Below are 24,562 nucleotides of genomic sequence, written 5' to 3'. Positions count from 1 at the left end.
AAATGATTCTGTTTCGAAATCAAAACATTAAAAAATATTAATTGATAAAATTTAATTATAAATTAAATTACAAAACAAAATATTTAAAACAACAATTAGCCCCCAACATGTGCTCCAGACAAATCATTGCGCAAGTCTACGCAATAAATAAATGTAATTTGCAACTAAAATTAATAGTAAAATGTAAAATAAAGTAGTTGGCCAACCAAACACTCCTTCATTTGTGGCAGCAAGGGTCAACTTTTCTCCTAACGAAACTCGCTTCTTGCCAAGTCAATATTTATTGACTCCTTGTGTGTAGCCATGACCTTTGCACAACTATTTTCAAGAACGTCTGTGTCTAGATCTGCATTTTATTTTTTCCACATTTTCACATCTCGCTTAAGGATAGTCGTATTAGACATAGATCTACATATCGCTTAAGGATAGTCGTATTAGACATAGATCTACATATCGCTTAAGGATAGTCGTATTAGACATAGATCTACATATCGCTTAAGAATAGTCGTATTAGACATAGATCTACATATCGCTTAAGGATAGTCGTATTAGACATAAGATCTACATATCGCTTAAGGATAGTCGTATTAGACATAGATCTACATATCGCTTAAGGATAGTCGTATTAGACATAGATCTACATATCGCTTAAGAATAGTCGTATTAGACATAGATCTACATATCGCTTAAGGATAGTCGTATTAGACATAAGATCTACATATCGCTTAAGGATAGTCGTATTAGACATAGATCTACATATCGCTTAAGGATAGTCGTATTAGACATAGATCTACATATCGCTTAAGGATAGTCGTATTAGACATAAGATCTACATATCGCTTAAGGATAGTCGTATTAGACATAGATCTACATATCGCTTAAGGATAGTCGTATTAGACATAAGATCTACATATCGCTTAAGGATAGTCGTATTAGACATAAGATCTACATATCGCTTAAGGATAGTCGTATTAGACATAGATCTACATATCGCTTAAGGATAGTCGTATTAGACATAAGATCTACATATCGCTTAAGGATAGTCGTATTAGACATAGATCTACATATCGCTTAAGGATAGTCGTATTAGACATAGATCTACATATTGCTTCCTTGACTACTAACGAGCATTGTTAGATTTCTACAATGGTCGAATGTAGACATTTACATAGTTAAACATTTTGCTTTCTAAACCTATTCTTGTCATTAGGAGATGGTCCATTACAAATATAATTACATACCATTGACCTATACATGTACCGATATACATAGACGTAGATATATAAGTCTGCAGTCAAAAGTTTTTAATTTAATTCTAGAATCTAGATGAATTGAACTTGTGTAGATTTTTTTGTTTTATAGTGTCGATGTTTCAGTTGTTGGTGTAGGACATAATGTAAGGCCTATGTCTGGCTCACACAGAGGGCCAAATACATGTACATCAGCTGGAGATGTACATAAGTATTGATCTATGTTTTCTTTTTTGGCGGTTACTTGCACATTCTTGTAACTGCCTCTTTGATTCGCAATGTCTCTTTCTTTCATTCTCTTTCTTTCTTTCATTCTTTCCCTTTCTCCCCCTCTCCCTCTTTTTTTTCTCTCTCATTCTGTGTTTCTATCTTACTCTTCCAAATTAACGTGGAATCACTTGCTCTTCTCTCACCTCCTTTTTTTCTCTCGCTCTCTTTCTCTTTCTCTCTCTCTCTCGCGCGCTCTCTCTCTCGCTCTCTTTCTCTCTCTCTCTCTTTGTCTCTCTGTCAATCTCTCTCTCTCTCAAAGTCAATACAGAACGTAAAAGAAACACAGTCAATGTTGTTCACCGCTCAGACACTGTATACCCTTTAACAGCTTCTTCATAGCTTGGAGGCTTGTCTTCTAGTGGCACCATGGCTAGTCCACTCGAGTCATGTCGGACATAGTTCACTTGGTCATCCCGCGAGTCCATAACGTTGACGTGTGCCCCCTGACCAGCATAGCCCGAACCAGGGTAAGGCACCGACGGTGGCACCTGGCATGGTTGCCCAGAGGATTGTGTCACGTTGATATCCTGCGTGGGCGCCTCAGTCTGCCAGAATAGATTGTTTGTCCTTTTCAAATAAGTGTAGCCCACAATGACAAGAACAACGAACAAAAGAGTGCTGATCCAAGCCCCAGCCTGGAAAGAGAAAAAAAAAAAATATTTCTTTTAAAAATAAATGTAAAAAAAGTATAACTGTGGTAAAGCTGATTGATTGTGGACTGTCTTGGGCTTGATCAGAATAATGTGTATTCACGAAAGGGATGAATGAAACGTCTACATTAGTGATGCCCAACCCAATTCGACATGCGGGCCATTTTCATTTCGACACTCGTGTCGCGGGCCACATGACGAAAAGGTACAAAAACAAATTAAATCGACCTGAAACAATTTTATTAGAAACCTGTGGATTTAGTACTGAGATTAATTAATGGGTCACCTAAAAGTGTTGTTTTTTTTTCGCGCCGGAAAATGGTTTCATTTCTCTATTTAAATTGTTGGTATCATTGTAGCTACTTTACCAGCGACTTATTTTATTGTCTCTTTTTGGTAAATGTCCCTATCGATTCTCCAATCTCTAAGTTTAACAATCTTTATTCACAGCTGAATGTCGTCATGTTTGTTTTATAATGCCGTTTTTACGTTGTTGTTTTTTTTTAAACAGCTACACTTTCATTACAGATCAGAAATGTTAAATTAGCATCATGGTCCACAAAAAAGTAAAAATCCGTTCACTTCTCCTGGTAGATTCTAAATCCAGAATCTACTTGTAGTTTCTTCGACTTTCCCAATTCATAAACGTACACATGTTAAACGTCATGGTACCAATTAATCAGAGAAAGGTGGGTGTCCTAAAGTAGGTAAAGATACATTTTCCAACCTTTTTTTTTTTTTGGAGGAAGGGGATTTTTAACACTTTGCGCCGACGTTTCGGCGGGCCGGATAGAGCCACGTCGCTGGTCGGATTTAGCTTGCGGGCCGTATTTTAGGCATTGCTGGTCTACATGTATCAATACTGGATTGAATTGCAATACAATAGCGTAACTTCACATCAAGGTCGAAACTTCTTTAATATGGTAAAAAAAAATACACTTTAGTGTGTATCTTTCAAATGCTACAATAATCCCATTATTATAAATTTATCAATGTTCTCTTGTAGAGGTTTCGAAAATAATGAGGGAATAAATTTGTCCTAATCTGAAATTGTGAACGCAATTTTAACTTTTTTTTTTCAAGGGAGACTATCTACGAAAAGACGTAAGACGTATGTCAGGATGCTGTGTTTTTTTTGTTGTTTTTTTTTGTGTTCAGTGGTTCTCAAACTTTTTTTTTTACCCGAGGACCTTTCTCTATATATAGTCAAAACTTTCCCAAGGACCCCTAAGTGAAAAAAGCTATACAATACAAACTGGGATACTAACTTTTGTTTCAAAGAAAATTATTTTTAAAAATGAATAACTTGGATTAGATTTCATGCGTGTACTTATGGCCGCCTCAACGAGCACAAATTTCGAGTCGGTTACTTTCTCTGTGATGAGGTTTATTAGGCGAATGAATGCACGTTGTACTAATGAAGAAGACAGGAAGGCAGTCATGAACTTCTTTACAAAGTCCCATTATTCGTGATATAAAATTTGGTTCTGTTTTTTGTAATCAAAATGTGTGGTATCTTGAATATTATTCCAATTATCCGATCGGATAATATCACTTTAAGCGAAGAAATTATTTTAATTGTATAAAATTTTTATCTTTCTGCGGACTCCTTTCGATCGTATTATGGGGGGTCCGCGGAAACAGTTTGAGAGCCAATACATTTGTGTACTCTGCCGAAAAAAATATATATTGTAGTTGGGTGGTTAAGCGCTTATCTTGCAAACCTGGTTATCAAATGTTTTGAAATATATTTGTTTAATATACATATTAATTGCAATATATATCTTTTAAACAAAAGTATTTTTAAAAAGTTTTTACTATTTTAGTAGCTTGAATAGCATAAATGTTTTGAAAAAAATCAGAAACATCCCTCCTCTTAGAAATATAGTCTCCCCTGTTTTTTTGTTTTTTTTTTATGTTTTTTTTTTTTACTATTTGAATAGTTTAAAAAAACGGAGTATTTTTATATGAAAAATCTGCTTGCATATTTAATTTTAGAATTTTAAGGTTCGCTTTGTCAGGAAAAAAAAAGCAGCCGCTGCGACAGATCTTTTCAGAATCTAAAATATCAGGATATCTAATTTTCAATATCTTTTTCTAGTTTTGCGATCTAAGCGGGACGGCCGGATGGACAGATCACACAAAAATAATAGCTGCTTTCCCATTCGAGGCGGTTAAAAAAAAGATGAGAAAATTGTGTGTTTAGTAGGCCTACCTAAATTATAGCATACATAGTATTGACCAATAATACCTTTCTTTCACTTTTAGATAGGGGTCACATTAAATATTTTTAGTACCGGTATTCACTTTTTGAAAAAAAAATGTAATTCCCACTGAGTGCCTGACTCCCAAGTCACAAGAAGCAATTACATTGACAGAGCGCGTCTTTGGAAATAGCGCATAAAATAACAATTGCATAAAAGAGAAACACAGGAGGAAGAAGCAACTCAATATGCGCATGACAATACTCAAAGATTAGCATAGCCTACATATTTGACCTTTCCTTTTCAAACGAACACATGTTGAATCGATTGAAACATGAAACTAAAGATACACGGGACAGCTTTATTTAGCGCCAATTAAGTCTGTTCCTGTGTAGTGCCTCAGCGGTCCAACAGACAAAAGTTAAAGGGATAGGTGAAGGTAAAGGTGAAGTCTGTGTTTCACAGTGCTTGTGTCTATGTTTTAGTGTGTCACATATTTTATACATGCATGAATGCACATGCACAATGTCAATTAAATAAATAAAACGAAACTATGTTATCTCGTACATCATTCGTCTTTTAAATTGAGAGTTGCATTTATTTTAAAGACAGGTTAATTATATAATTTACTTTTTCATTGTCAATGAAATGGATATTAGGCCTAAGTAGGCCTACAGCCTATTCAATACATGATGACAGTAGAAACAATAAGTTACTTTTATTTTCAAATAATCTGAGTCTTTACAATGCAATAATTACCAGCAGAAGCTGACAACTAATAGTGGTCTATACGTAGCGTATAGGTTCTTCTACTTTAAACCGGCGTCTATGCTACTCTATACTAGTATCTTTATAGTGAACACTTTAATCCGGCGTCTACACTACTCTATACAAGTATCTATATAGTGAACACTTTAAACCGGCGTCTATGCTACTCTATACAAGTATCTTATAGTGAACACTTTAATCCGGCGTCTATGATACTCTATACAAGTATCTTTATAGTGAACACTTTAAACCGGCGTCTATGATACTCTATACAAGTATCTTTATAGTGAACACTTTAAACCGGCGTCTATGCTACTCTATACAAGTATCTTTATAGTGAACACTTTAAACCGGCGTCTATGCTACTCTATACAAGTATCTTTATAGTGAACACTTTAAACCGGCGTCTATGCTACTCTATACAAGTATCTTTATAGTGAACACTTTAAACCGGCGTCTATGCTACTCTATACAAGTATCTTTATAGTGAACACTCTACACGTCCAGGTATAGGCTTGTTTCTGTTCATGGCATTCTGAGATGAGTTTTGAGAGTGCGCTATACTGGTTTTCTCTGAAAGAAAGTGTGGGAGAGGTGGAAAGAAAGTGTGGGAGAGGTGGAAAGTAAAAGTGGAAAGAAAGTGTGGGAGAGGTGGAAAGAAAGTGTGGGAGAGGTGGAAAGAAAGTGTGGGAGAGGTGGAAAGAAAGTGTGGGAGAGGTGGAAAGTAAAAGTGGAAAGAAAGTGTGGGAGAGGTGGAAAGAAAGTGTGGGAGAGGTGGAAAGAAAGTGTGGGAGAGGTGGAAAGAAAGTGTGGGAGAGGTGGAAAGAAAAAGTGGAAAGAAAGTGTGGGAGAGGTGGAAAGAAAGTGTGGGTGAGGTGGAAAGAAAGTGTGGGAGAGGTGGAAAGAAAAAGTGGAAAGAAAGTGTGGGAGAGGTGGAAAGAAAGTGTGGGAGAGGTGGAAAGAAAGTGTGGGAGAGGTTGGAAAGAAAGTGTGGGAGAGGTGGAAAGAAAGTGTGGAAGAGGTGGGAAAGAAAGTGTGGGTGAGGTGGAAAGAAAGTGTGGGAGAGGTGGAAAGAAAGTGTGGGAGAGGTGGAAAGAAAGTGTGGGAGAGGTGGGGAAAGTGTTGGAGAAGTGGAAAGAGTGTGTGAGTGGTCGGAAGAAAGTGTGGGAGAGCTGGAAGAAAAGTGGGAAAGGTGGAGAGAAAGTGTGGGGTGGTGTGAAGAAAGTGTGGTGGAGGTGGAAAAATGGCATTTTGTTGTTGCAGTGGTCAAGTCGAATTTCATTGAACCGAGGAACATTAACGAAGAGAAAACAACAAAAAAAAAAAAAGGTTGGAGGTGAGATACGGTCATGGATCAATGCTTCCGTTCATCCAGATCTGAAGTAGAATTTCTATCGGGACACTGTTGGGGGCCTACCTAAAAAAAAAACCTATAAAATAGCGAGGTGGTGTGTGCGCACTGGACTTGTTTGTATTGGGTTCCAAAATAACTGACCTGAGAGGAAGGCGAGGTGCCAGACAACTATACCCTCCCCATACCAACCCACACCAAAAAACTTAGTAGCATGTCAGTGTTACACGACAAAGTAACAGGAAGATATTTTCTTATCACCCGTGACTGGGTTTTAAACTGTGAAATCATCGAAGAAATATATATAAATCTGAAGCTGCATTTACATATTAGGAACTTACTAGAGGAGAACAGTTCTAAATCACAACAGTGTTGTCAACAGATGTCAAATTTAAAGTGTTAGATATAGGTAGGTAGGTAGGTAGGTAGATAGATAGATAGATATATAGATAGATAGATAGATAGATAGATAGATAGATAGATAGATAGATAGATAGATAGATAGATAGATAGATAGATAGATAGATAGATAGATAGAAGAAAGAAAGAGAGAGAGAGAGAGAGAGTCTATCAATTGGTTTATTAGTAACAGACTGCATGAAATAGAGAGCCTATCAGGTCGTAAATTTGTAAAAGACTGCATGAAATAAAGACTCTACCAAGTTATAATTTTAAGCAGTCTACAAAAAAAATCAAACAAGTGGTCATTTGGCAACGGACTAGTCTACTTGAAATACACAATGCGAGTCAATTAGACAAAATGAAACAAATATTAGATTATGTCAATGTACTTTTTGACAAACAAGTTTGAGCCGGTTGAGCCAATCAGACAGAGGCGAATACCAAAGTGGGCTTCACGAGACAGACAAAAAGATTGAAAAAGTTGTATATGAAGTACATTATATGAAATCAATGATCAAAGTAATGCCTAGTAAGCCTTAGAAATAATACAAACGAATCAAAACAAAACAGTTATAGACAACCTACCTGGGCTGTCCTAGAAGATTCGTACCAATCTTGTCCGGTGCATCTGAAAAAAATGCATGTCACAGTGTTAATTGTTTTAGTATATATCTAACATAGAGACTAGTTATAACTTACGACATCGATTAATTGCTTAGCTATATAGAAACTCTATATTCTAATTAACTGTTTCTCTCCTAATTAACGATAGCATCGTTGATTTGACCTCGTTAAACTTAATTAATTTTTGGTTTTAAAAAATTTAATTAGTGTTATATCAAAAGAGCAAGAATTCTCCTATAATTATATACTAAAAGTAGCGCTTTCTTATTACAAACAAAGGTGTTATTGAAGTTTAATCACAACAGGGTAGATTGTACAAATGGGAAAAAAAGAATAATTCTGTCATAACGTGGACAATTATTACGGCGATAGAGTTAATACATTAAATTAACGCTTGAATTTTTAAAAAAAATAGTCATTTAGATAGTTTTACGAGAACGAAGTTTTCAATTATTTAAAAGAAATCATTTTATAAGTTTGAATATTGTTTTAAATTTGTATTTAGAGAATCTCAATTTTGATTTCGAAAAAAAAAATACAATAGGTACCCAATAAGACATTTATTCATTTACTCCACAATTAATGTTATTCTAATGCAGTGATGTCAAACTTTTTTCCTCTAGAAGACATACATTTCCGATAATACCGCTACACGGGCATTAAATTTTTGCTGAATATTTTTTTGCATTGAGGGTCCGGATAGAATGAAGAAGCCAGATATGGCTCTCTGGCTGTAGGCTGGACATCACTGTAATAAAGATAACATAGCAAAGAAAAGACACAGGTGTTTTTAAGTTACACTAACTCAATGACTGAACAGGATTGATTGACTCCAGACGACAATAAGCAGGCGGTCACCAATGTGAAGAAAGTAAAAATGATTTCCAAGAGAACCTGATAGCGTTGATTTTGTTTGTTGAAAAGAAAAAGCCTGAAAAAAAAAAACATAGTTTAAAATTTGCAAGTAGGACAACAAGTAAGATAAGATAAGATAATTTTTATTGATCCAATCAAATGGAAATTTAGTTTGACTACAATTGACAACCTCAGCGTAACTACTGTACAATAACAATAAAGATGCAAATACGAACAACATTCACACACGAAAACACACACACACAACACCAGCGGTTTATAAATTAGACTTCTATGTACTTCTCGAAGACGACAGATGACCTTGTAACACTCTGAATGAAAGTGGGATGAAGGAGTTTTTAAATCTTTCTGTTTTAGTCCTAATAGAAAGGAGACAACCACTTCGTTCAGATCTTATGTAACAGTGGTTTAATGGGTGCAGATTATCTTTAAGAATCGTGAGTGTTTTACAAAGGCATCTTTTATGAAATAGCACTTCAAGAGATGGTAGCTGTGTCCGAGTGATATACGATGCTTTTTTAAATAGTCTATTTAGTCTAAGTCTTTGTGCCAGTGAAGTATTACCATACCAGCAAGTGATGGCAAAGTCGCCTAGGTTATTCGAGTTTATGATAAAAACTTATAAAACCCAAGAGTGCCACAGTTTTGTACAGTCAAAGGGCAGAGGAAAATTTACTAAAGAAGCGTCACCAGTGCCCTTACTATTAGTAGGATTATCTTTCTGGTTCCTCTCCTCATTTTCTTGTTTAGAATAAAATTAGCATTGACAGGGTTATATTTTATTGCCCACGATGGATATTTGTGTCGTCGACTCCTCATTAATCTACTATAAAATTAAGTATTATCAAATTTGGGGCAAAGGCTATTAAGGGTATGGAGTAAAATGTATATTTTATTTTGAAAGGCTTCGACTGATTGATTCACTGACTCGCCTATCACTACTACTTCCACTTGCCGTGGATAAAAAGGTTGAAATGATCAACTTTTTATCACTTGAATCAGATTTGGGATAACCAAGATATTTTTTTTTATAAGATCGAAACCGCAGCTGTTAAAAAAAATCTTGGAAGACATCGGCCACCCCCTTCATCAGAACTACGTCAGGTCGTCGCGAAGTGGGCGACTGCTGTCAATCAAAACAAGAACAGAGCGATACAAAAACTCGTTCGTACCTCACTCGGTCAGACTATATCACCGCCACGCGTTGATCAGGGAACATGAAAAGCACCAAGATACCTGTGTGTAGTCGATGAATGTTATGATGTGTCTGTTGTATTTATGTGTATTTTTCTGTTGTGTTGTCTTTAAATGAGAAAAGAGTCCATGTAATCACAACAAATTTCCGTAATGATCAAGAAAGCAGTCTTAGTCTTAGTCTTAAATTTACTACATACGATTCTTTATTTGAAAATTTCGACCCACAAGTTGTTTTTTTAAGATGCCGACATTATGAAAAGTACAAAATTATACTTCCGTTTGTTAAGTACTATATTTTTTTTGCGTAATTTCCTCTGACTAATATAGATCTAAAAATTCTAAATAACTCGGCTAGTTTTAATAATTTAATCTACGTAAAAGTTGAAAAGGAATTAATAACCTCGATCCTAAAAATTGAGCCTTTCAAATATTTCGATAAAGCTGAAAAGTTGAAGAATATTCATATTTTGTCTGTAGGACTATTTTCTAAGGCGTAGAGTGTGTGTGGGGGGTATAGTTGATATCAGTAAACGAATTCACTTGCAGGGGTAGCGTTATATAGCGGGCCGTGCCAATTAGATATAGCAGATACTAAAATTCAAGTGTTTTTAGGGAGGGGTTCGTGGACGGGGCGAAAAGAAAAGAGGGGTGGGGGAGAGAAAAGTGATCTAGACTTCTCACTCAGATCTAAAGTTCCCAGAGAGCAGTAGTCCGGTTGAGATGAGTCTGAAGACACAATAGATGAGCTGGAACACGATGGAGACAAACATGGTGAAGTTACAGCTTGACGAGGTGTAGACTTGTAAGGCTGACATGTACAGAGGGCACCCATTCTCATGCTCCTGGAACAGACCAACATAAAGAAATTAGCCTTGGATGAGATGTAGCTTAATTTGTAACTGAAACATTGCAAATATCTCAAGATTTACGTACAGATGTGGGTTCGATGTCATAGCAGCCGTGTCGCAAAGAAGTTCACCATACCCCAGACCCAGGACTATTTGAAGCCCATTGGAGCCTATGAATTAAATTAAAATCGGACTTTTTCTTTAAGAAATTAAACGTATCAAATATATAGCAAGCATTTCTTGTTAGAAGTCGTCAATAAATTTAGCGTGAGAACACAATAATACATCGAATAGGTTTTCCACTAGCTTGCATCATTGGAATTCCTTTTTTTGTAAAAACACTGAAAAATAAAAAGCTGACTCGATTTCCGTTTTCGTTACACTTAACCTACTGGGGGGGGGGGGGAATCATAATATTTTGAACCCGGGCCCACGTGTATCTCGCTACTGTGTGTGTGTACGATATATGCTTGTGTGCTGTTGAGTAACAGATGTATGTAATGGAAGGTCAAGGCTAGACATGACACTATTTGTACATAGAGCTACAGTATATGAAGATTTGACTAGTTTTTAAGGTCAGTCCCCCCCCCCCCTCCAATTTGTAAGCTGTGAAGTGGTGTACAACGACTAATAAAAATATTAGAGGCAGTTTTATTTCCGGTCTACGTAAACCTACAACTAAAGTCTATTAACTTCGCTGTACCAAGATGTATGAGTCTGAGATAAATATCAAGCACTGCTAGGGGGCGAATAATGTGATGCGAAACAAATACCTTGTGGTAAAAAAATTGGTTTTTGTTTTCTTTGTCCATTTTTTCTCAGAGGTGAAAACAAAAGAAAAAGTGTTTTTTACGAGCAGAAGTAAGAAATTGAAAACAAAAAGAAAGATTTCTAAGATAGGGGCACTGATGTTAAAAACTTTCTTGGAATCTCCCCACCCCTCTCCCAACAATCGTCCATTTTAGGACCAGCTGTATTTTTTTATGCTCTTAATTAATTGTATCAATTCCAAATCCTAAATAGATTTGTTTGCAGGCGCGGACCCTAAACATTATTGGCCTAGCCTTATAAAATATTGTTACATACTTTAGAATGTAATTAGGCCACAGAAACAAATGACCTTTATATCATCTGCCCTATAGACCACAAGGTCTAAAATAGGATACCTTTAGAGTGTAATACTAGCTACATATTTCGAAATAATTGATTCGCTTATGCACGTAAATCGTACTTCTGTGAGTTTCACACCAAGAGATTAACAAACAACATGAGACTTATGCCATAATTTTTCTTTAGTTCTTATAGAAGTCGATCCAGTATGAATAAACTCGTATGAATTTAAATCGGGTCTCTGAAATTTAAAATTAGGAAGTATTTCTTGATGTTATGATGTAGTTATGTTTATAGCAGTCTGTAGATCCACTGTTCGGACTCGAAGACAGGCCTCATTATATCCACTGTTACTAAAGTTTAATCATTGATAAATTGGCTTGTCCAATGTGCATTAGGCCTATATAATTGGGCTGGCTGGTAGGTTCGTCGCAAGATCCAGGAGTTATCAGGACCGGACACAACAGAATGAGACAACATATGTAACGGAAGCTCAAAATTGGAACCAGTGAAATCTGCCCATGTGGAGTGTCACCAGAGAATGCTGATCATGTCCTTCAAAACTGCATTCTTTACCAAGTGGCCCCTATAAGACACTGACCCCAAAACACCTCAATAGATAGAAATCTACTTGGAGAGCTCCCTGATTTGGAAACCACTGCGCAGTTCATCTCATATATTTGTTTAGTCATGTGAACGCCCAACATAAAAATGAGAACGAGGAAGAAGATATCCACAATGAGGCAGACTAATTGCAGACTTGGAATACAATGACGATGGCTATAGTGGAGATGGTTTTATAGCAAAGAGTACTGTCTTGTTCAAAATGTCCAAATGGCTAGTAATGAATTGAGGGTACAATGGATTGAGGGTGAGGGTATTTTGAGGGTGAGGGTATTTTGAGGGTGAGAGTATTTTGAGGGTGAGGGTATTTTGAGGGTGAGAGTATTTTGAGGGTGAGAGTATTTTGAGGGTGAGAGTATTTTGAAGTCTTCATTGGGGCTCTTGAGTTAGTGCTTACGCCGTATTATACGTAAATAACATTTGAAATCAGGTTTCTGCATTTTTCTCCATATAAAGAACAGACTAAGAAGCATCATGGCACAAAACCTCTTGACGGATTTTATGTTGAAGGCTGGTGATAAAGATGTTCACAAGAAATTGTTTTGGACACAAGCATAAACGTAAGCTAACAGTTTTTGATGGGGGACCTTCTTATCCAATGAATATGAAGACATTTCTATGTTGCAAGAACATTTCACGTCACATCCTTTTCACATTTTTGTTTTGTTTCACAGATTTTGGTTGTTACTTTAAAAAAATACAAATCCCACAGAACGTTCGGGGAAGGGGGAGAGGGTGAAGTGGAGGTTTGACGTCGGGCAGACTTTGAACCCTGGGATACGGACACGACACTCCAGAGCGCATAACACAAGCATAAGCAGCCATCAACTGTTATGATTTACTCTTTTACTTATATCAAAACAATGCAATAAACTAACTAAGGTTGCGGTTTCACTGTTGATTTTTTTTTACAAATGAGTATTCCTATAGCCATTAAGTCTATATCTATGTAGAAATACAATACGTTAAGTCTATATCCATGTAGAAATACAAGACGTTAAGTCTATATCCATGTAGAAATACAAGACGTTAAGTCTATATCCATGTAGAAATACAAGACGTTAAGTCTATATCCATGTAGATATACAAGACGTTAAGTCTATATCCATGTAGAAATACAAGACGTTAAGTCTATATCCATGTAAAAATACAAGACGTTAAGTCTATATCCATGTAGATATACAAGACGTTAAGTCTATATCCATGTAGATATACAAGACGTTAAGTCTATATCCATGTAGAAATACAAGACGTTAAGTCTATATCCATGTAGAAATACAAGACGTTAAGTCTATATCCATGTAGATATACAAGACGTTAAGTCTATATCCATGTAGATATACAAGACGTTAAGTCTATATCCATGTAGATATACACTACGTTAAGTCTATATCCATGTAGAAATACAAGACGTTAAGTCTATATCCATGTAGAAATACAAGACGTTAAGTCTATATCCATGTAGATATACACTACGTTAAGTCTATATCCATGTAGATATACAAGACGTTAAGTCTATATCCATGTAGATATACAAGACGTTAAGTCTATATCCATGTAGAAATACAAGACGTTAAGTCTATATCCATGTAGAAATACAAGACGTTATAGAAACCCACGTTTGCATACGTGCGTTCAGTTCTATGCATATCAGTATTATATGCATTAAGTTGTGGGCCGAATCGTATGGTAATGCCCGGGACGATTTTTACCCCCAATCCTCCCCTACTTGTTTGTTAGCACTTAAAGTGCAGAATTTGAATGATATAAGGTCAACCGAATTAATTAATACACACAACTACAAACAAAGAAAATCCTTTTTTTTACAAAGTTTATATTAACTCACTGTCTGTCTGTTTATCTGTCTGCCGGGTACAAGTTTTGTACACGTTAGTTATCTCTCCCAAACCCAATCTCGGATCACGAAGAAATTTTTAATAATTTTTTTTTTTGTACCTGACAAAACAAGAATCAATAAAAAAAATAAAAAATTAGTTAGTTAATTATTAATAAATGATTTTTTTTTTTTGGTTATCGAACAAGGGAAAGAAATTGTACTTGACATGTGTGGTGGTATACGTTTAATAAGTCCCCTTTATAGTAATTTTATACATTGTGTAGAGAATCAGGTCGTCGCTTAAAAGTTTGAAACTTACAATAGATAGCTATGAAAACGTTCTATTTTCATAAGCCTTTCGCTGGCACAGTGGTTAGTGTATTGGCTTGAGGAGGCTTGAGCCCTCGAGTTTGAAGTCAAGTCGTACAACTTTTGTTTCTAAATCAAATACATATACAACGTGATCACGGTAACCTTCACAAAGATACCCACTTCTTTCTTTCTCTCCAGCCCCCCCCCACTTCTTTCTTTCTCTCCACCCCCCCCCACTTCTTTCTTTCTCTCCACCCCCCCACTTCTTTCTTTCTCTCCACCCCCCCCACTTCTTTCTTTCTCTCCACCCCCCCACTTCTTTCTTTCTCTCCACCCCCCCCACTTCTTTCTTTCTCTCCACCCCCCCACTTCTTTCTTTCTCTCCACCCCCCCCCACTTCTTTCTTTCTCTCCACCCCCCCCACTTCTTTCTTTCTCTCCACCCCCCCCCCACTTCTTTCTTTCTCTCCACCCCCCCACTTCTTTCTTTCTCTCCACCCCCCCACTTCTTTCTTTCTCTCCACCCCCCCACTTCTTTCTTTCTCTCCACCCCCCCCACTTCTTTCTTTCTCTCCACCCCCCCCCACTTCTTTCTTTCTCTCCACCCCCCCCCCCCACTTCTTTCTTTCTCTCCACCCCCCCCCACTTCTTTCTTTCTCTCCACCCCTCCCTCCCTTTTTTTCCTTCCCAACTGGTGCAGACAAGCGATGGCATCATAGTGCATTGAGAAAGCTAAAAGCATATTACACTGAACAAAAAACTATTGTTAAAAATATTTCTTATCGTACAGATTTATTATTATTAGAATTACTCTATATCAATTACAAATTTAATTAGACACGACTGCTGCAAACTAATTGATACAATTACATTTAATATAAGCTTTGTTTTTTTTTAAGTATTTTTTATAAATATTTTTCTTGTTTTAATAAATATATAAAAGTACAAAGTTCAAAAAGACAATCTGTCAATTGAAAAAAAAACGCATATGTGTGAACAGCAAGCAGGTCATTTAGTTTCTTGGTTATCTTGGTAGTTAAGTCAACAGTAATATAGGTCCCGCTGACCTACATTGCAGCCAAAAAAAAAAACGCTCGCATGTTATTAGTTTGATCGCCCCCCCCCCCTTTTCACCCCTTTGATGGTTTAAAAAAAAGCCAAGGATCTAGTACGTAGTCTTTGTTAATCAAATATGATAGAGATTATAGCAAGCCTACTGTCTAGTCTATATGGTGACCTGACAAAATAGCTCGTAGAAAATAAAGCCGACAATGTAGCGCTGAAAAAATAATGATAACATTAAAATTAAAAAAATATCGTCTCTATTAATATTTTTCGATATCTAAAGTAGTTTTGCAGATGAATGAAAAAAAAAAAATTTTCCGCGCTATTTTGTCCACGCTATTTTGTCGGGGAACCAGTCTATATATGAAATATGAATATAATTCTTAGATTATCTAATATAGAAAGTAGAATGTAAAGAGTATGTATAGAAATATACATAGCATAGCATAGAAATCAAAACCCTTTTGACCAGCCTAAATGAAACGTGGCATAAATGTTCTTTAGATCATGCCGGAGACCGCAGTGTATGTTTAATGGCTCTCCCACAACCGGAAGGTCCTAAAAATAAAAAAACAACTTAATTTATCTCTATTAAAAAACGAAACTTTTTAACAAATCGGGTAAACCCGTTTTCACAGTACTTTATAGTTGATATCGATATGTCGGCTTAAGTGGTAAACCAATTTTCACACTCTACTTTCATTTTCGTGATGAAATATAAATAAAAATTAAGGGAACCTTCGCCATATTAGATAGATCTAAATTCAGTCTACTAGATCACTAATACCCAAACTAAGGCTCGCAGGCCGCTGGTCATATCCGACTAGGTGGTACATAAAGTTATTAATATAATAATAATTTCATTTTGTATAGTAGGCATACAATAAAAAAAAAGCACGCTTTTAAGAACGCAACAGGGACAAAACAAATAAAAAGCAAACTAAACTATAACTGTTCTGAACTGGTAGGTCATTATGTTTTTTCTTTAAAGTAGAGAAGCCTGAGGTCTGTCTGTGTTCAGTAGGGAGTCGTGGGGACCAACTTCCAATCCTTTGGTATTCGTCGGGATACACAATCAACTGGAATAGGATATTGTTTCGTTTATTGTATAGGTCAGTGTTATAATCTAGAACCAAAAAGTAGTTTGAATGATAACGACAGTTTTAGATTAGAGAGTAGTTACGTTGACGCTTACTAGTATACAGACAGAAGACAACACATTGTCCATCTTCAGATATTATTTTGAAAAGAATCTCTATAAGATTCTTTGATTCTAGCAGCTGGTTGAGTTCTCTTTGGATTGTAACATTAACAGACACTCAGTGCGCACGGTTTGATGTATAAACGTGGCATAACTAGAAAGTCGTACCCTACCCATGCCTTGTATTACTTTTTTTTTTCTGTTGTCATGACAACTGTGGAGCTGAGTCAACTCAAGGAATTCAGTCCAGGCGATCAATTCTAAGTTTAAAAAAAATAAAATCTTTGCACTTCCACCGTGACTTGAAGTCAATACTTTGAAAATGTCATAACTACCTGGTTACGCCCAATACAATGAAAGGAAAGTGTACACCACACACAGACACAGTCTGTTGACGCTGTCAGAGATCTTTATACAAATTAATTTCTCTCAATGTACACAGTTTTTAAAGTAATTTATATATATGGAATTGCAAAATGTTTATGATAAGCAAAGAATAGGAAAACTAATAAAAGTATCGGCAAAGAGCGTTCTCTCTCTCTCTCACACACACACACACAATATCGTTACAGGATATATAAATAAATAAATAATATATCGTTATCTTTTCTAATAAATTACAGACCTGCCTTTAAAAAAAGGAAGATAATTACGTAGTTAAGAGCAACACTCTAAACATTTGTTCTATTTATAGTTTTGCGAGAATGGATTTTAATAATTTGTTATCAGATTGAGGCCAGTCTTTTGGTTGGCATTGGCATACACCTCATTTCAATACTTTTAATTTGATATGTGAGAGTTATTTGACCTCTTTTTTTGACAGTAATTGAAAGAAGCAAAATCAATATCCAAATAAGATACTGTACATTTCTCCCAAACTTTGAAATCCACATTTTGCAGTTTCCTTTTCTTTTCTGTTAAAAAATTAGAACTTCAAACATTCATTTTTTTTCCTCTAAATAACAAGAGTTAAAACTTTATTTAAACACCGCATCTCAAACCAAGAGATTAGAGACAGGGTTACTGCAGCGATTGGACCCCATGATGACCTGCTAACTATAGTAAAAAAAAAACGCAAGCTAAAAATCTAGGCCATATTACAATGTCTTCGGGGCTTGTAAAGTCCTTCCTTCAGGGAACAGCATCAAAAAAAAAAAAAGAAGAGGCAGACAGAGAAAGCGATGGGAAGACAACATAAAAGAATGGACGAGCCTGCCATTCAGCAAGGTTCTTACTAAAGAAAAAGACTGAGGAATGGAGAAAGACGGTCGATAAATCTTGCATGGTGCCCCAACGGTCCAACAGGCTAAGGGATAGGTAAGGTAAGGTAAGTTAAAACGTACTTCACTTATGCTCATACTTCTGCAGCAGCTTCTATTTATAGCTGAACATGTTTAAGGCCCTTTGTATTTTTTTTTTTTTGTTAACCTGATTGCATGTCGGCCCAATGACAATGATTTGGATTGTGTACACCTGTATTCCCACACTTGACACTTCAGCAAACTAAAACAGCCAAGCAGACACTAATACTAAAGGTCTTATTTGTACAAGTTTCTCAAACAGTTCATAAGCTGGAAACAACGTTCGAAAGGGGGGGGGGGGCAAGGTGATAGGTAGAGCCTAAGCATTTTAGCTGTTTGAACACGGAGAAACTTTAAGCCCGACCAGAAGGAAAACTTCGATTTTTGCTAAGAAAATACAACTTAAATAGCTACAGTTCTACACAGTTGTAAATTGCACTTATGTTTGTGTGTGTGTGTATGTGCTTGTTTGAAAGCTTAAACAGAACCATATATGAAAATACTTAAACTACAATAAGGAACATATTATGATTCCCTAGCTTAACGATAAGACGTGTTGAGTGCCTATACCTACATGTGCCTTTAGGAAACAATGAACAGTAAGTATGTGACATTTGCTGGTTAAGTCAAGTGCTTTAGAAATGTGTGTGTGTGTGTGACCCGGGGGGGGGGTGACAGCTATGTCTTCCTGGCCACGTAACCTATACATAAGCAATCCAAATGAAGTTATTGATAAAGGTAAATTATTCATATATAACATTACATTTATGTTGGTTTAATTGTTAAACTAAAAACATCGCACGCTCTTTTACATGACAATAAACACAAATATAAGCTAAAAAAATTGATTGGTAATACAATTATGAGGTTTCTGTTGTTTTTTCCTGAATTTTCATGAGTGTGTGTTTGTGTTTGAGAGAGAAAATATGTGTGTGGACGCGTGTATCCATTTGTTGTGTTTGTATATGTCAGTGCATCTGAATGAGTATAAATTGGTGTACATTCCGATGTGGGCAATCTATGTGACATTTTATATCGACGAGACAATACATACATTGTACAGAAGAGTTTCACCACGAAAAAAATGAAATCAAGTTACCATCATGACAGCTACTCCAGAAAATGTGAAGAAACTGAAAAAGATGAGCCCTCCGTAAATCACTAGACGAATCCTCATTAGCACCGGCTCCGTCAGGCTACTGGGAATCGCCATCACATCGTTAAAAATTCGTTGATATTATCATCCCTTCTAAACAGACGCCTTCTTGACTAAGATTACATTTGGTACTTAATTTAGTTTTTTTAACACTGCTACACACACGCGCGCACGTACACACAGACACCAAACAGTGCAGAATAACAGCACACCTGATAAGTCACTAGTGGGACACACAAGAGAACCTTTTGATAAAGATTAAAAGATAAACATAAATACAGTGACGTGTGTTGGCACGAGTGTTTTAACATGGGGAGTAGGCGTGGCTTAGTCTGCCGATGTCACCAAGTTAAAACTAGTAAATGAAAAGCAATTAATTTAATTGGGCCTAGTCTGTTTGGTTACTCTTTAGTTTTAAATTATTATTATTATTTTAGAAAAATTATTTTAGTTTTACACTTTTGTTAATTTCTTCTCACCAACAACAGTTCATCAATTGGAAGGTTTAGAAAACATTTCTATAAATAAAAGTCCGTATAGTGACCCATGCAATGAAGGCGCGTGAAAGTCGTCAGTGTGTCGATACCTAAAGGTATCAGAGCGCTGAAGCGGCACTAAAAAAAAAGGTGTTCTTGCATGTGACTTGATGGAGAGACGGGGTGGGGGGCGAGGGAATGCAGGTGGAGCTGTCGAGGTTGGGTTCAAGTTCAAGTATACAACAACATCAAGAAGTTATGCCCAACAGCTCGCGGTTCTTCCCACATTGCCTAATGAACCAGTATTGCAGTGAAGTCAAACTAATTCTTGCGGGACTTATCCGGCGCGCATAGCGGTGCTTTCAGGTCCGTAGCACTAGAAACGTCTGCCCAAAGTGCATTTCGAAGCCTCTCAGTTTAAATAATTTCAACTAAATTATTATAATACCTGTATTCAATTCGTACCTTCGTGGAAATAAAAACTAAACCTGGGTGGTGGGACACGGATCTCGAAAACGGCTCAAAAGATTTTTCTAGAAATTTGAAATTTGCTGAATTATAGTTGGGAAAAGTGTTTGCTAGTTCGTTGGCCACACACTGGGGAAACTCTAGTTTGGCCGTTATAATTTTTCAAAGTAAAAAGAAAAAAGAAAGAAATTTAAATTTATGTATTCCTTGAAGAGTTTGTGATAACTTAATGTTCAGGAAAATTTTGCGCAACTTCTTCTAAGTTTATATTATAAAGTGTAGTAGATCTATAGCCTACATTCGCTGAATCAGGATTCTTTCTCTGGGGGAAGGGGAGAGGCGGGGTAAAGAATGTCCTACTGTTCTTTAATGAAACATTCATTTGTTATTAAGAGAAATCTTATTGCTCTATAAGTTGTATAAAAGAGGAATTGTCTTTTTAGCGGCCCCCGTAAGGAGAAAAAGCCGCTATTAGGTTTGTGCAAAATGTCCGTCTGTCCGTCTGTCACACTCAGATCTCAAAAACTAGAAAAGATATGAAAAATATTATTTCACCATTAGGCCTCAATGCGGCTTGAAAAGTTTAGGTGCAACGGCTACTTTTGGTTTTCTAAAAGCAAACCGTTTAATTTATAAAATTAATTATGCAAGCGATTTTTTCATAAAAATACAATTCTAAAACAATTACGTAAATGTAAGGGAGGCAATGTTACAATATGCTAACAAAGATAAACAAGTTATGTGTATTTTCAGTATCAATAAGTCAAATATTTTTATAAAATGTACTAGAAATGTTTACAACAAATATAAATATTAATTAAAGGTGTTTTTCTGGTCAACTAGCTGCTAAAATTAAAAGAAAACATTTCTGTTTGTTTATAAAGGCTAATAATGCACTTTGTATGTAAATATCACGCACATTTTTTTAAATGGACTTTTTATGCAGCAACTGTCGTGTAGTAGCGTAAAGCCCGGTCTTGACATGGTGCCAAACTAATTTCTAAAAAAGACACAAAACGCAAAAACAATGCGGCTTTGATCCTCTTTAAATAAATTCTATTAGAACTCAGTGCACCTATGTCTATGAACCTTCGTTAAATATCTCGTGTAGCCTAAATAAAGACATTTTTTTATGGTACTAGCCTATTGTGAAGTAATGGATTTTTTTTTTTTACGTCATATGAATGGACTCTTTAAATGTAATGCTAAAAGAACGCACTCGGTGCACTAATGTCTATTAACTCTTGAAAAATTGTTCGTACTGATGAAGGCATTTTTTAGTCTAACTAAGCCGTGTGAAGTAGTGGTTTTTTTTTTCCTTTGACGTCATATGGAATAAAGTCTTTAAATGAAATGCTAAAAGAACGCATTCGGTGCACCAATGTCTATGAACACTCGATAAATGGCTCGTATTGATGAAGGCGTTTTTTAGTCTAGGCCGTGTGACGTAGTGTTTTTTTTCCTTTGACGTCATATGGAATTAATTCTTCAAATAAAACGCTAAAAGAACTCGGTATAGTAATGTTTATTAAGCCTCGTTATGTGACTCGCGTTTAAAAAATGAATGATATCTTGATTTAGATGTAATCTAGATTTTTAAAACTAGATCTAGATTTTGATTACATTATATCTAGATCTGGATTTATATTCTAATTAAAATTATTTTAGAGTCTATATCTAGAATTTCTAGATAGGCCCTAGACTAGATTAAGATGTAGAATTTCAATTTCTAGACTTATAGTGTAGATTTTGATTTCCAAACGTTTTGATCAATATTGCAATGATATAATATACTAAAACTAATCTACTATTTTTAAATTTAATGTTGCATTCAGTCTATTTATAGACTATCTATGATGTTTTCTTTTTTACATAAATCTTATCTAAATTACAGCTACATAATTCCAAGTTCATATTTTAGATCTAGATCTACTAGATATAGATGTTAAGAGTGCTAAATCAGAAGTTTAATTTAGGTAGATCTACATCCTCTTTCTAGTTCCATTTAAATAAAAATGCCGATATCTCTATTGATAGGCCTAACTGTGCTGAGACATCGAAGTACAAGCACGATATATCTGTTCTTTTCTTTTTTTGTTTTTTATTATATTACAAATCAATGCTGAAATTTAAGATTATCTAAAATCGCTCGTCTGACATATTGTACATATCCGGTAGATGTCATGCCGTAATGTTTAATATATCTCTTTATCAATAATAGGCTATTAGTTTATTATTAAGTTAAGAGCAATGCCTGGTCGTGCTGTTAGCGTGCTGAACTATTTATCTCTACGGTCCCGGGTTGTTTGTTTGTTTGTTTTACATGTTTCGAATGTTCCTTCAGAGTTGAAGATAGTTTACTTCCTAGTCCAAACCTCCCGTAGGACGACGGGGGATGGGAGCATGCAGGGTTTAAACCAGCGACCATCGATAAATCCGAAAGACAATCCAGCACGCAAACTGAAAGACCAGGCAGGGTTCATACCATGCTCGTTGCCATCCTCCATCGTCCAGCGAGAAGTTAATTATTTTAAACTTGGAAGGAACACCCGAAACATGTAAAACAAAAACAAAAAAAAACATTTTTTACAACGGCAAATGAATCTTTAAAATATCAAAATTAAATCACCTCTTGAATATTCCTTGCGAATAGGCAGATCCGACAGGGATCCGACTCCGACGGGGGCCGCCTCTGAGTTTGTGTGATAAACAAACTCTCATTGTAATCTTTTTTTAAAACTATTTTTTAATGTTTTTCTTATTTAAGCTGATTTAGCCCGTGACGCGCGAGAGGGAAATTTATTTTGTCCCTGGTCCGAAACAGGTCTGTCATCATTAATGTAGAGTATTATTGGCTCTATTGGATTAAACTATTTGCGACGATAGAGTTATTGACCGATGTGGGATAATATTCCTTTGGAATTTTGTTCTAGTACGTTGTAATAGGTCTATGTTCTATGTAATCAATTGTTTGCTAAACGTGTAATCCAACGTTGCAAAGCTTCGATTGGTTGAATTTATAAATTGAGTGGAGAAAATAAGCAAGTATAGTTCAGTGGTGTAGCCTACAGGCTTATCAGCTGTTGCGCTCATATGTAAGAATGAACTCCCTCCTGTTCGGAACAGAAATACCCTCTCTGCGTGTGCAGGTGTGTGTGCGCAGAATGCACCAATTTTTCTGTTGTTTTTTTTTTCTTACTTTGGCAAAAAGAAAAAAAAATTTTAAAAGTTTTTAGAACTTTTGAAAATTTAAATGACTCGTCAATAGTCATTAAATTATTAAATAAGGGAAATAAAAAAAATACTTTTAAAGTGTAGCCGCATCCAGTAGTCTGAATTTTGGATAAGTCATGTAATAAATTTGTACTAGATCTAGAGTAACAATAAAACAAACAAATTGTGCTATTAGAAATATTTTTTAATTGTTTTTGTTCAGGGCAGTTTCATGCTTTTAGCTTTCTGAATGCGCTATGATCCTATCGTGTCTGGACCAGTTGGGGGGGGGGTATCTATGTAAATGTTTTTTAAATAAATTTTATTTTAAAAAGTTGAACGACTTGAATTTGAACTTCAGGGCTCAAGCCAATACACTAACCACTGTGCCAGCGAAAGGCTTATGAAAATAGAACGTTTCATAGCTATCTATCATTAGTTTCAAACTTTCAAGCGACGACCTAATTGTCTACGCAAAGTATAAAGGGGACTCATTCAACTTTTACCATCACATCTGTCAAGTACGGTTTCTTTCCTTTGTTCGATACCACATAGCCTACAACTTTGCTAGCTTCTAATACTGCATCATATTCACATTTTTGTTGGATTCATGTAAACACATCTTTATAGATCAATTTTACTGCTTGAAAAAGGGTTGAAATAGGCTTATTTTACAGACTCGTGCATTTTATGATTTACTCATCATTTCATCATTGTTAGCAGGTCCACACACTGAGAGGAACAAAGAGATACACACACACAGGCAATATAGTTAGAGAGGGAAAGAATAGGAAGAAAGAAGATGGGGCAGAATGTGTGAGACAGAATGTGTGTCTCTGAGAGAATGAGAGAGAATATTTGAAATGTGTGTCTCTGAGAGATTGAGAGAGAATATTTGAAATGTGTGTCTCTGAGAGAATGAGAGAGAATATTTGAAATGTGTGTCTCTGAGAGAATGAGAGAGAATATTTGAAATAGTAAAATGTGTGTCTCTGAGAGAATGAGCGAGAATATTTGAAATGTGTGTCTCTGAGAGAATGAGAGAGAATAATTTAAATGTATGTCTCTGAGAGAATGAGAGAGAATATTTGAAATAGTAAACTGTGTGTCTCTGAGAGAATGAGAGAGAATATTTGAAATAGTAAAATGTGTGTCTCTGGAAGAATGAGAGAGAATATTTGAAATAGTAAACTGTGTGTCTCTGAGAGAATGAGAGAGAATATTTGAAATAATAAACTGTGTGTCTCTGAGAGAATGAGTGAGAATATTTGAAATAGTAAACTGTGTGTCTCTGAGAGAATGAGAGAGAATATTTGAAATAGTAAACTGTGTGTCTCTGAGAGAATGAGAGAGAATATTT

At 35.8% G+C, this 24,562-nt stretch overlaps 1 protein-coding gene across 1 annotated transcript; it reads right to left on the bottom strand.

Moving 5' to 3' along the window:
* Positions 1–37: 37 nt before the first annotated feature.
* LOC106059896 (uncharacterized) lies at positions 38–19,296 on the bottom strand. The gene is made up of 5 exons (XM_056023790.1): positions 18,989–19,296; positions 10,274–10,434; positions 8,325–8,450; positions 7,481–7,523; positions 38–2,155 (listed from the first exon to the last, which is right to left on the bottom strand). The coding sequence occupies exons 1-5, from the start codon at positions 19,100–19,102 to the stop codon at positions 1,817–1,819; spliced, it is 783 nt and encodes a 260-aa protein (XP_055879765.1). The 5' UTR covers positions 19,103–19,296; the 3' UTR covers positions 38–1,816.
* Positions 19,297–24,562: the final 5,266 nt, after the last annotated feature.

This window comes from Biomphalaria glabrata, chromosome 3 (genome assembly GCF_947242115.1).
Source record: "Biomphalaria glabrata chromosome 3, xgBioGlab47.1, whole genome shotgun sequence".
Classification (NCBI taxonomy): domain Eukaryota; kingdom Metazoa; phylum Mollusca; class Gastropoda; family Planorbidae; genus Biomphalaria; species Biomphalaria glabrata.
Note: the sequence above shows the minus strand (reverse complement) of the source record. Positions and strands in the feature narration are given on the sequence as shown.

What these genes read in the sequence shown, in the direction of transcription:
- LOC106059896 (XM_056023790.1), bottom strand. Translation starts at nt 19,102, where the DNA reads ATGGCGATTCCCAGTAGCCTGACGGAGCCGGTGCTAATGAGGATTCGT. An exon ending in CTGGAGTAGCTGTCATGATG is followed by an intron (nt 10,435 to 18,988) that starts GTAACTTGATTT and finishes GGTCTGTTCCAG; the next exon opens with GAGCATGAGAATGGGTGCCC. An exon ending in AATCTTCTAGGACAGCCCAG is followed by an intron (nt 2,156 to 7,480) that starts GTAGGTTGTCTA and finishes TTCTCTTTCCAG; the next exon opens with GCTGGGGCTTGGATCAGCAC.